This window comes from Marmota flaviventris, chromosome 9, assembly GCF_047511675.1.
Source record: "Marmota flaviventris isolate mMarFla1 chromosome 9, mMarFla1.hap1, whole genome shotgun sequence".
NCBI lineage: Eukaryota > Metazoa > Chordata > Mammalia > Rodentia > Sciuridae > Marmota > Marmota flaviventris.
In genome coordinates this window covers 19,894,128-19,906,664 of record NC_092506.1, presented here as the reverse complement: position 1 = coordinate 19,906,664, position 12,537 = coordinate 19,894,128, and the positions used below count along the sequence as shown (strand labels likewise).

At 54.1% G+C, this 12,537-nt stretch overlaps 1 protein-coding gene across 3 annotated transcripts; it reads right to left on the bottom strand.

Annotated features, from left to right (window-relative positions):
- Positions 1-238: 238 nt before the first annotated feature.
- Pacsin3 (protein kinase C and casein kinase substrate in neurons 3) lies at positions 239-8,096 on the bottom strand. 3 transcript variants are annotated; one of them, XM_071616237.1, is made up of 10 exons: positions 7,999-8,096; positions 4,548-4,638; positions 4,241-4,397; positions 3,332-3,567; positions 3,067-3,222; positions 2,307-2,482; positions 2,061-2,181; positions 1,761-1,897; positions 1,231-1,349; positions 239-892 (listed from the first exon to the last, which is right to left on the bottom strand). In XM_071616237.1, exons 2-10 carry the CDS (start codon positions 4,599-4,601, stop codon positions 777-779), a joined length of 1,272 nt encoding a protein of 423 aa, XP_071472338.1. In that variant the 5' UTR covers positions 4,602-4,638; positions 7,999-8,096; the 3' UTR covers positions 239-776. The 3 variants fall into 3 exon arrangements, with proteins under 3 accessions (XP_071472338.1, XP_071472337.1, XP_027792347.1); XM_071616236.1 differs by lacking the exon at positions 7,999-8,096 and adding an exon at positions 6,861-7,049 and having other exon boundaries at positions 240-892; positions 1,231-1,352; XM_027936546.2 differs by having other exon boundaries at positions 241-892; positions 1,231-1,352.
- Between the last annotated feature and the right edge of the window lie 4,441 nt (positions 8,097-12,537).

The window sequence follows — 12,537 nt, the reverse complement described above, 5'->3', positions numbered from 1 at the left end:
CGAGGTTCCGCTCAACTCACAACCCAGCACCCAACTTCGAGCCTTGGCCAGCTAACACCAAGCTTGATCACCAATCCCTTCCAGCCCAGGTTAGAGTTCTTAAGTTCCAGGGAGGTACCAGGTGGCAAATCTTTGCCCAGCCCTAGCGCCCCCTGCCTCATAACACCCGATGTGCCCACAGATCTCCAGGGAGGTACCAGGTGGCAAACCTTTGCCCAGCCCTAGCGCCCCCTGCCCCATAACACACGATGTGCCCACAGATCTCCCCCAGGGCCTCCCTCCAGGTGCAAGGGTAGAGTATCAAAAAATGAACACAATGCCTGATGGTACTTTTTTCTTTTCTTTCTTTCTTTTTTTTTTCTTTTTTCTTTTTGATCAAGTTTAATACACACTAGAGTAAGTCACAAAAGAGGGTACTGCAAGCCCAGAACTATGCTCACCCCCAGCCAACCCCCAAGAGCCCCCAAACAGTCCAGGAGCTGGATCCTCTGCTCTTGGAGAGAACCAAAGTGCTCCCAGGGAGGCCCAGGCATCCTTAAACCCTTCTTTTACCTCTGACCTCCCATCCTGCTCTTGGCCTACACTCAGTTGGCCCTTCCCTACCAGTCCCATCCTAGACACAGGCCCCTCCCTTCCCTGGGTCCCAGGACTTCTTCCCTCCTCCAGCAGAGGGACAGCAGCAGCAAGATGGTTCAGGGCCCTCAGGTCCGGTTGTCCAAGAGCAGCTGGGCTCTGACCCAGGGTGGAGAGACATCGCAGAAGGACTGTCAGGGTACTCAAGCACCCACACACTCCACATAATTGGCAGGGTACAGGCCAATGCGGCCACTCTGCAACTGGCCTTGGCACCAGCCCTGCTCATCCTCCTCGCTCATCTTCAGCAGTTCTTCCCCTGGAGGAAGGGGGATTGGTCACTGCTAACTGTTCTGGCCCCCAGCCATTCCCACAACTGGGTCAAGTACTGAGGGGAATGGGGTAATCTAAGAGCCTGACAGCAAGCTACAGGAGACCTGGCTCAGGCTGGGGGAGGCCATGGAAACCAGAAAGCTGCCCCACCCCAGATCCAGAAGCAACAATCAGGCCCCAGCTAGCTGGACCCAGAACAGCCTGAATGGCCAAAGAACTGGCTCTTGGGAATGAAGTATCTGGCTTCCCTTTTCCACACCCCTGCTCAGGCAAGTAAGGCAGGGACTGAAGCCTGAAAGAAACAGGAAAGGGGCCCCTAAGTACCTGCTCGGAAGCTCAGCTCATCAGCTTCCTGGCCAGCGTAGTCATAGAGTGCCCGCACCCGCACCCCAATGGCAGCCTTCCGGGGAGTCTCCTCATCTGACCATTCCTCATCCTGTCCACTGCTGGAAAGGGGAGGCAGAAAGGAGCAACAGCTCAGGTCCCAGAATACCTTGGGCTATAGATCTCACCCAGGACTCAGGGCAAAGGGCTCATCCCTCGGAGGGATGCTGCAGAGGCAGGCAGGGAGGAGCTCAAAGACTCTAGTCACACCTCCACCATTCACAACTGTGAGCTCAGGTGCAATTCCTGTACACACAGCTGAGGTGCAGCAGAAGTGAGAGGGAACATGGAAACTGATTGGAAAATCTAAACCTCTGCAAAACCTAGCATCATTCCCTCTCCCGAGTTGGCCCTTAGGTCCCTGGCACCAATTTTCAACCCACTTCAGGCGTGAAGGGAGGAAGCAAAGGAAAGAAAGGCCAGATGGAGCAGAGCTGTTTCTTTGCCTTAGCCAGGCTCCCAGTTCTCACCCTGGGGACCCAGGGGACTGGGGTGGGGGTGCAGTGCCATCTCTTGTAGGTACGATACTGGTCAGAGTAACCTCATCGGGGCTCCGGCCACCCTTCTCCTTCCGGCTGATTGTCCTCTGTGTGTCTAAGGACCACTCCTGTGGGAACAGTGCTTAGGTCAGGCTGGGCTGCAGCTGTAGTGGCAGCAGGGCCATCCAGACCACCTTCAATGACCATACTTCATTCCAAGGCTGGCCTCTCTCCTCCAGACCACACTAAACTCAGCCCACCTCTAAGCCCCACCCAGCCTGCAACACGTGCCTCAAACTGTGGCCAGTTCATGGCCATGCCCGGCCCGTGGGTGCTGCGCCACCAGCGCAGATCCTCCTCATCACTGGCTGCCTCGATGCCTTGATGCAGGTCTCGGTGAAGTTCATGGAACCTATGGCCCAAGACACTCCATCAGATGGGGAAGTCCTAGGCCCCTATACTCCCAATGTCATTCAGCCCAGCCAAAGCAAGGAGGCAGAGGCAGAGGGGACCCAAAGCCCACCACACAGGCCATACTTGTCACTGCTAGAGAGGTCAAGGTGCTGGTGCAAGGTGAGTAGCATATCCTTAAAGAAGAGAAGTCGCTGGCGCTCAGCAGCCTGGCAGCTCTCAAAGGCCTGCTCCATGTCCTCCATGTAGCGCGGTGTGTAGCGATGCAGCTCAGCCAGCGTCTGCTCATACTGCATTTTTGTCTGGGTGAAAGAGAAGGGAGGTGCCAGTGAGGATGGGACCACTCTCCACTCAGAACTCCACCAGCATTTACCAGGCACAGCCACCATGGACAATCGGGCCTGAGACCCAGTTCCTGTCCACAAGGACCCCAGCATCCTAACAAGGGAGGTGACATCCAGGCACAGTATCTGTAAGAGTCGGGTGGAGAATGAGATGGGGTCAACTACAGGAAAGGGTGTGAGAAGTCAGAAAAGTTTCCTGGAGGAGGTAGAAACTGAATAGCACCTCAAAAGATGGGGAGGATCTAGATACGTAGCACTGGAGGGAAGGGCACTCCAGGCAGAGGGGGCAATCTGAGAGCCAGTCCCAGGTGGCACTCTATAGGAAAGGAGCTAGAAGTTCTTAATGGCTAAAGACACCCCAGTTGCCTGAAATCCCCCATTTCTCCCCCTAGGCAAAGTATCACCTTCTCTCAGGTCCTTCCTTTAAAAGATCACCTGGAGAGAGGGGAGGCAAACGAGGACTAGAGCAATAAGATGCTGGAGACCAGAAAAAGCATTCAGGGAGCAAGTTTCATTGAGAAAGCCTTGCCCCACGCCTGTACCTTCTCTGCCTCCTTGGTGCAGCGTCCCACCCGCTCTTGCAGTTTACGCAGCTGCTCCTGGGACGTGGCGCTGTCTGCCTTTGCATGGCTCTCCCGGGTCTGGGCTGTCTTCTCATCCTTCCGGGCTGCATGATAGCTCTTCTTGGAAGCCTCAACCTGACATGTGTGGGAAAAACACTTGACCCTAGACACCATGGACTGTCCCCCTTGAGTCCTATGCAGACCCTGAAGGGGCCTGTCCAATCCCCACTGAACCCAGCCTCACCTCCTTCAACCTCTTTAGCCAGGGCTTCTGGGCCTTGCGGAAGCCATCCTCTGCAGCCCGGCTCTCGCGGAAGCCACCCAGCACTGGCCGGTGGAAGGCCCCCCGCTGCCAGGTGCGAACTCGCTCACTGTCTGGCCCATGCAGCTTCTCGCGCACCTCCAGGTGCAGCTCGCTCAGACGCTCAGCTGCGGTGAAGAAGGCATGCCAGGCCTTCTCCAACGTGCCATACTGGGGGCCTGCAGATGGATGGAGCTTAGGCCAGGCTGGGGGTGCCACCCCAAGCAGCACAACCCCTCTCACTGGTGCTACTCTGGGTGCCAGGCACAAAGGCAGGGGAGCGGGGTGCAAAGATGAATGCAGTGATGTCAGCTGCTGCTTACAAAATGCCTATTTTGTGCCCTGAGAGGGCAAATCTTACTCAATCCTTGTCTCTACCACTAGTGTGATACAGTGTCATTATCAACATGGAGGCCCAGGGAAACGAAGGCCCAGAGAAGTCAATTTAACTTGCCCAAAGCACTGGAGTGAAGCCGAAGGCAAGTCCCACAGCTTCTCTGAACTTCCAGTTTCTCCTCTAGAAAATGCACAGAGGACTGGTAGTATAACCCAATGGTAGAGCACCTGCCTAGCATGCCCAACGCCCTAGGTTCCATTCCCAGCACTAAAACAAAAAGAAGAAAGAAAAATGCATAAAACGGACCATCTCTATCCTAGATTTGTTAGAAATATCAGAGTAACTCACGGACATACTTTGCAAACTCCAATGGCACAACTATGTAGATAACCAGGAATTTAAAGGGAGGGCAGAAGTAGAAGCCCTGAACTTTCCACAAGTGTAAAAAGAAGCCGCCCTGAGGGTCCCACTCTCACAGTTCTCTCTGCTCCCTGCTGGGCCTGCGGATGGCTCACCTTTCTCCACGGCGCCTCTCCACTTACGAGCCCAGTCAGCCAGCTGCTGGGCATAGGCCTTCTCAATGCGAGCACGCTCCTGGAAGCAGCTGACCAGGTCTCCACACAGCCGGTGCCCATCCTCCACCCGCTGCACTGTCCGTCTATAGTTGCCAGCCTGGGGACACATATGAGAAGGGCAGTTTCACAAGAAGAAGCCCCCTCTCAGGTTGAGGTTGACAGCTAGGTTCCTCTTCTGGACAAGTGCTGAGCCCAGAGAACAGGGGGCATTTCAGTGCCACCCAAAACCCAGGCCCCAGCTGCTCACCTCCCAGAAACTGCCCCCGAAGGCCTCCCCTCCAGCGTCCTCTTCTGGAGCCATGGTGTCCCCGCAGCACGGAATGGTGGCAGATTTGGGGCTGTGGAGGGCAGATGGGCAGATAGGAAAGCTCGACCTATACTTTGGGAGCTAGGAAAAGACCTTCTGCTATCTCTGGGTCTTATCCCACTCTCATCCCCACCACCCAAGAACCATCAGAGCTAGGACTGAGCAAGCAGGGGGCTGGAAGTCCCCAAGCGGAGCCTTTAAAGGGTCAAAGATGGCAATTTCAAAGCTCTTCCACTTGCCCTAGGACTTCCCTTCTCTCATGTACCTGGAACCTAGAGATCACTTTAGGGACCTAGATGTCCAGCTCCAAGCTGCCACTGTGATCTGCCTTGAAGTGAATAAGAGCAAAGCAGGGGGTAAGGGTGGGGGCTTAGCATGTCTAGGGCGGTGCCCGCTCCCCGATATAGCAACTGCTGTCAGAAGCCAGATTCCAGGCAGGAGAATGCCAAGCGGGTCACACGATCCAGCCAGGGATTAGGTGGCAGGCGGGGGTGTGTGGTGGGCAGAAGGCCCCACTCCCCGCATTCTGGATGAGAGAAGAGGACTCCTACCCAAGCCAGGGCTCCTCTTGCTTCCCCTTGAACAAGGCAACCCGGTTAGCAGACCAGGCCAAGTCAGAGGGTGGCCAGCCACAGTCCCATAGCTGCCTGGGCTGGCAAGAGCAGAAAGGGAGCCAAGAGGCCTAATCCCATCTTGGCCAGGAAGCGCAGACAAGTGCATTTTATTGTCCTACAAGAACGTCAGCTTCTCTAAGGTGGAAACCCCCTTCCCCAATAAGCTTCCATGCCAGGGTAGTGCAAGACTAAAACACGGCAATGAATGAAAAATGCCAGGGTCCCAGCAGTCATAAGGAGATACTCCTTCCCCTCCCCAACATCCACAGAGGTCCCTCAGTGCCCCATGGGTAACAAACAACACAGTCCTGCCCTCAAAAAGCCCAGAGTCTGATGCAACATGAGGAAGCCAGACAGGCCACTAGCCAGTTAGAAAAGTGTTCTCCAGGATGGCAAAGAGGGCAAGGCGAATTCTGATCCCGCAGCCACCACCTGGGGGACCAGAGGACACAGCGGTATGTGACCACTCCCGCACCCGCCTCTGGACAGGATCTCAGCTGTCCCCAGCACTGACTCACAGCCCCTAGAAGGAAACAGCTTCCTCTGAGCAAGCCCATGACCCAAGGGACAGTTAGGCTTGGGGGACAGAGTGTGTGCCTGCTGGTCCAAATCGGGGCTCTGTCAAATACTTCCTTCAAACTTCTGAACCTCTGCTCATCCTTCAAACTCAAATGGGGGCATCTTATCCATAGCTACTCCCCTCTGTCCCTCTATCCTCTGGACTCCCACAACCCCTGTAAGACCTCAATCAGGACATATATCCCATGGAATGTGACTGACAGGACATCTGTCCCCTGTCATTGACAGACTCAGCAGTTCTGAATTTGTGTTTTCCCAGGCACTGGAATCAGAAATAATTAGCTAAAAAAATAAAGGACTAACTCAGTGGTGGAACGTGTGCTTAGCATGTGCAAGACCCGGGGTTCAATCCCTAGTACCAAAAAGAAAAGAAAAAATGAATGATGTCCACCTGAAGACCAAGAAACCCACTGGCCTCAGCAGCTGTGGGAAAGCCTGGCCTTGGAGGCTTCCTGCCTCCAATTGCAGGAGGTACAGCTCAGCCCTCTCTGGAGACCTCATAGGGCTACAGGCAATGGAGGTATCTGAGCAAAGAGCAGCAGCCTCACCAAGGCTCTTCTTCACCTTGCTTCCTCTTAAGTGGGCCCCACTTATCCAGAAAGGACTTGCCAGCCAGAGAGAGAGAAAGAGATCTGCAGCCATAAATCACAGGGCCTTTGGAGCTAAACCAATGAGCCATCAGGCCTGGGGCGGCCCCTGCCTGCTTCAGCCTCCCTGCTCCCCAGAGAGCTGCCCCCCACTAGTTCCCTCTCTGGCCTCAGAACAGAGCAGGCTGTGTGTACAGGGTTGGCACAGCTCCCCAGGGCCTCGCAGAGCAAACACAAGCTCAAGCCCCAGGCACAGCCAGGCCCCACAGCCAGGCTTCATCTAGCTCCTGGGATGGGCCTTAGTCCCTGATGAGAAGGGTTGGCACAAGGTGAACTCAGCAGAAACCCAAATCAGGCCAAACACTCTGCCACAGGCAAGAGCTCAGAAAGCAAGTAAGGAAATCTTCCCAGGCCAAGGGAGCACACCTACTGGGCCCAGAGAAGTCTTCTGCAGCTTGGCAGGGTCTACTCACAGCTGCTGGGGCCAAGGTAGGGAGTCCTGGATTTCAGGGAAGAATCACTCTCCCCACCTGAGGCTGGAAGGTGGCCGGGCCCCACATCAGCCCTCACCCCTAACAGAAGCTGGGGGCATGCCCCTGGGAGGGAGCACAGCCACCCGGCCCTGCCCAGCGCTAGGTCCTGAGTCACAGGCTGCGCCCAAAAGCTTCTTCCCCAGCAGGCCCTCCCGGTCAGAGTCAGCCCACAGCCCTAGGATTTGAAGGCACAGGAGCGGGCAGTCGCTGGCCAGAACGGGGCAGAAAGGGGCGCTGAGGCCAGTGGGGCTGGCACCAGCAGCCTGAGCGCTCCGAGGCTGGGGGAGGGGCTGGCGCTGCGAAAGGGGGAGGAGGCCGGCCAGGGAGGGGCATAACAAAGGGGCTCTTTTGGAAACCCGACCTGCCGGCTGAGGTGTCTGCGCCTTGATGACGCACTCCAAACCCGAGACTCCACATCAAATCTTGGAGCCCAGGGCCTGCGCGTCTCTGGCTTCAACCCTTACGGGACAGAGCCCCTCGACAGACCCCACTCCACCCCTGCTTCGGCCCAGCGCTGCACAACTCTGAGCCCGTGAAGCCCACGCGGAGGTGGCAGGGCCAGGCCTAACCATGGAGGTTCTAGGACTTCTTGGTCAAACTTGTTGAACTTGGTTTCGGCGGGGGTGGGGCCAGCCCGTCACCGAGGAGGAGAGTGGGAGCCCCCAGCCAGGGCCCGCACCGCGATGGACTCCAGATGGTAGTCCTGCGCGGCCGCCCCAGGAATTGGGGCTCTTTGAAGAGGATCAGGGGTCGCCGGAGAGTGAGGCCCCTTTAGGGGCCCTAAGGCAAACGCAGGGAGGGCGATTTGGGACGCCTGGGGAAATGGTTTGACCCTCCAGCTCCGACGTTACCCAATCCCCTACAGGCCTGAGGAATCACGGAGTTGGCGGCGCCGCGAACGAGACGCCCCCTCGCCTCGGCGGCAGCCCTTCGCGGCTCCAAGAAGAGCCGGGAGGCTGGGGTCTCCCGGAGCGGGAGTCGGTCCCATTGCAAACTTCAGGAGCCTAAGGACCAGAGGGCGGGCTGGAGCCATCGCTCCCGCAGCCGCGTGTCCGCGCGTCCCCTCCAGGGCACTCACCGCGTCCTCCCTGGGCCCCTCGGCGGGTGGGGGTCCGGCCACGCTCCGGCCCGAGTCCTACCACTCCCCGCCCGGGCCGCCGCCTCCCGGAGCGCGCCCGGCCCTCCCCCGGGAAGCCCAGCCCCCGGCCCCGCCCTCTCCGCGCGCTGCAGCCCCAACCCCACCAGCCCGCGGCCCCGCCGCCGGAGCTCCAGGCACAGCCGAAACCCACGATTCTGGGGGCGTGGACCGTGGGGTCCGCCGTCGGGCGAGGAACACAGGACCGACTCCCCAGAGTGGCGCCGCCAGGCTTTCAGGGAGTCAGATTTCGGCTCTGCCCCTCCGCAGGGCTTGGAAGAATGACCGAGTACCGGGTCTGCACCGGCACCCTCTGGAGGGGAACCCGTGGACGGGGCGGAGAGCTACTCTTACATTCTTACATTTTTTGCTGAGCGCGGTTTTCTTAGAATTTGGGGGAGGCTCACGCCTACCCTCTAGCATTAGGATTCCCATTTTACAGATGGTAGAAACTAACGCTCAGAGACCGTCAGAGGTTTGCCCGAGATCCCCAATCCGGCAAAGCCCGATTTCAAAACCGTGGTATATCTAGGCCCAGCTCGGTGTGCTAATCTGGGGCGCATTCTGAGGCTTGGGACAAACACATGGTGGGGGTGGGACAAAAAGGCACGAGCTCCTCCCCATCCATGTTCTTTAAAAAAAAAAAAAATTATATATATATATTTGTAGTTGGACACAATATATTTATTTATTTATTTTTGTGTGGTGCTGAGGATCGAACCCTGGAACTCACACGTGCTAGGCGAGCGCTCTACCGCTGAGCCACAACCCCAGCCCCCTCCGTGTTTTTATTCCTATATTTTGCACAATTCATTCTTAAATTCTTATTCCCCTCCACCTTCTTATCAACGTAGTAGATTTTTCCAGATCGCCACTCTGCCACCCGACCCTAAGTAAAACCCTCTTCCTCACCCCCTCCCAAACCCCTCGGGATTTTTCAGAGCCTGCCTGTTATTTATATCCACTGGAACTGTCCACGAATATTCCCAGACTGACCTAACCGCCACCTGCTTGGCTTCCCTCCCCCTCCCTCTCCCTCCTGGGCCGGGCGACCCAGCGGCGGTGCCTTGCGTCCCGAAGACCTGCGCGAGCGCGGGCCAGCTAAGTCTTCGGGGCTCCAGGGGTCAAGGCGGCGCAGATTGGTTCCGGATTGGAGAGACCCGGTCGCGCTCCAAGAAGTGCGCCCCCAGGGGGATGGCGCGCTCTCTGGGAAGCCGGTGGGCTCCGCTGTTCTCTCTCCAGCACGTCCTCTTCCAACCCAGCCCCCACTCCCTTGAGGAGAGTGAGTACGTGAGCGCGGACTTTTAAAAGGCAGATTTAAAAATAGCAAAATCAAGTTGTTTCTAAATCCGGGAAGACTTATCTTTATGCAGATAAATCCTCTCACAAAATGGAAAGGAGGCCTGGAGAGAATGAATGGAGGTAATTTCAGAGGTGACATTAGCTGATGAGGGCTGATATGGGAGCTTGAAACTGCCTCAAGATGCCTGTGAGGCACCTAAGACGAGTCACCTTTGGCCTGAGGACTCTGGCCGCGTTTGGCAAATACGCCTGAGTAGTGGATCTGAGGATGTAGCTTCTGAAACCATTTTCAGTACTCACTGACTCCTGGGGCTTGGGCACGTCCCTTCTCTCCTTATCTCTGTTCTTACCTCTATAAAACCTGACAGGTGAACTGGCTGACCTTCCACTGAGTCAAGGGCCCCAGCTAATATTGTAAAACAACTACAAATCAGAGGGACTGGAGAAATGTCTAATGACAGCCATAGTGTTTTGTATTATTTTAAATCAGTTAACACCCTACACAGTGCCTGAGGGCCTTTAGGCACCTAGACAGAAATTGTGAAAATATAAGAATGAAATTAATTACAGGAGTCGCCTATTAAAAGCTCATTAAAAATAAAGTTGGCAGCCAGGCTCTGGGATTTGGGGAAGCTAGGCCACAGAGACTTAGAAAACAGGGCCGTTTTTAAGACCACAAGGAGAAGGGGAGGTGGAGTGGAAAACATCTGGCTTCCCTTGGGTTCAGATCTGGAAGCAGAAAGCAGAAATGTTGCAGCTGATCCTAATTGTCCCTAAGGTGCTGGAAGGGAAAAAATGAAATAAACCAAAACCCAGAGCATACTGGGCTCCTTCAAAGGTGAAAGGAAACAGACATAGTCTTAGAAAACCAACTCCCAGTGGGTGCTGCCCCCAGAGCTCAAATTTCTGTGCTCTGTAGCCAGGTCCCTTAACACACACTGCTCCACCAGTGCCATCCCTAACCTAAATAGAGTTCAAGATGAGATGCCCAGGGCCATATGGCCCAATAAAGACAGAAAACTAGAGAGAGGTGGGTGGGCTCCGGGTACCAGGTTGGAGTTGGGGATGTAGCTCAGTGGCAGAGTGCTTGCCTAGCATGTGGGAAGCCTTGGACTCAATTCCTAGCACCCTAGCACGGGGAGGGGGAATTACCAGGTGGCAGTTTGGTCTGTAGCCAAATATCAGGACACTCACAGACTCACCTTTAGTTTCTGGAATGTTCTAACTTCTGTGTTTTTATTTATTTGCTTATTTATTCATGCATCCAGCCAAGAAAACATGTGACTTTTTACTCCTTGCTAAACCCTATGCAAGGTATTTAGAATATATAAACCAGGCTGAGCCCTAAGTGTATAACACTGATACAACCTAGATGTGAAGAACCATGGCAAAACAGGCAGGAGAGACCACCTTTCACATGACATTGAATTGGGCTTGATGAGAAGGAATTAGTCATGTGGAAAGGCATTCTAGGCGGGAGCATCTGGGTGTGCCAAGCCTCCGGGTATTAGTGTCCTAGCAATTCTGTTTTTTGTTATCTACCCTAGAAAAACATGTGTGCAGGTGCAGAAAGAATTACAAGGATGTTTGCATATAGTATTGTTTGCCGTGGGGAAAACTAGAAACAAATGTCCATCATGAAAAAACAAAAACAAATGTCCATCATGAAGGAGATAGTTAAATAACTTAATTTATGGATTACTCTGCAACAACTCAAGAACAGGGTTGAGAGAGATTGAACAGAGATTGATTCAGGACCTAGTGCATGCTAGGCAAGCACTCTAGCACTAAGCTACACCCCCAGCCCAGGATAGAAATGCATTCTTTTTCTGGAGGGTGGGGTGCTGGGGATTGAACTAAGGAACACTCTGCCACTTTACCATGCTACCACTGAGGTACATCCCCAGTCCTTTTTTAGTCCCTTCTCTCTTTCTCTCTCTCTCTACACATACCCAACCTCTGCCTCTCCCTCTCCCTCTCTCTCTCCTTCTCCCTCTCCCCTCTCTCTCTACCTCTCTCTCTTCTTCTCCCTCTCTCTCTCCCTCTCCCTGACCCTCTCCCTCTTCCTCTCACTCTCTTTCTTGTTTTTAAGACATAGTCTTCCTAAGTTGCCCAGGATGGCCTCAAACTTAGATCCTCCTGCCTCAGCCTTAGCCTCCGGAATCACTGGGATGATAGTGAGAATGAGAGACTTTTTTTTTTGGTACCAGGGATTGAACCCAGGGGCGCTTAACCTCTGAGCAACATCCCCAGCCTTTTATATACTGTATTTAGAGGCAGGGTCTCGCTGAATTGCTTAGGGCCTTGCTAAATTGCTGAGGCTGACCTTGAACTCAGATCCTCCTGCCTCAGCCTCTGGAGCCGCTGGGATTACAGGAGCATATCACTGCGCCCAGCTGAGAGAAATATTCTTGAATGAACACCCAGGATACTGTTGAAGGAAGGAAGCAAAATGAAGATATGCCAAACTGTTTGGGGTAGTTATCTCTAGGGAGAGATCTCAAATTAGAAAGGGAGGGTTTTGTAATGTTAGAAAATTTAACACCTGGTGAGGCCAGGTGCAGTGGCACACACCTGTAATCCCAGTGGCTTGGGAGGCTGAGGCAGGAGAATCACAAATTCAAAACCAGTCTCAGCAAAGGCAAGGTGCTAAGCAATTCAGTGAGACCCTGTTTCTAAATAAAAATGAAAAATAGGGCCGGGGATGTGGCTTAAGTTCAATCCCCGGTACCCCCCACCCCCCACCCTGCAAAAAAAGAAAAGAAAATTTACAGCAAGGACATGGAATGTAGGTCAGTTGTGGAGTGTGTGCCTAGAATGCACAAATTCCTAGGTTCCATCCCCAACACTGAAAAACAAAAATTTATAATAGGAATGTACCCATATGTAAGTTATGTAATTAAAATGAAAAATGGGAGGGGTGAGTAGGAGTTGGGTTTAAACAATGCTGTTCAATAGAATTTTCTGCAGTGGTTGAAATGTTCTATAGCTGTGCTGTTCAATGTGATAATGATGAGTCACTTGAGGCTACCAAGAACTAGTGTGATGGAAGAATAGATTTTTTTTTTTTTTTTTGGATGGCAGGGGAGGTTCTCTATGCCCAGACTGGCCCTGAATTCCTGGAATCTCTCTTCTTACCTCAGCTTCCCTAGTAGCTGGGTCTATGGGTATGCACCACAG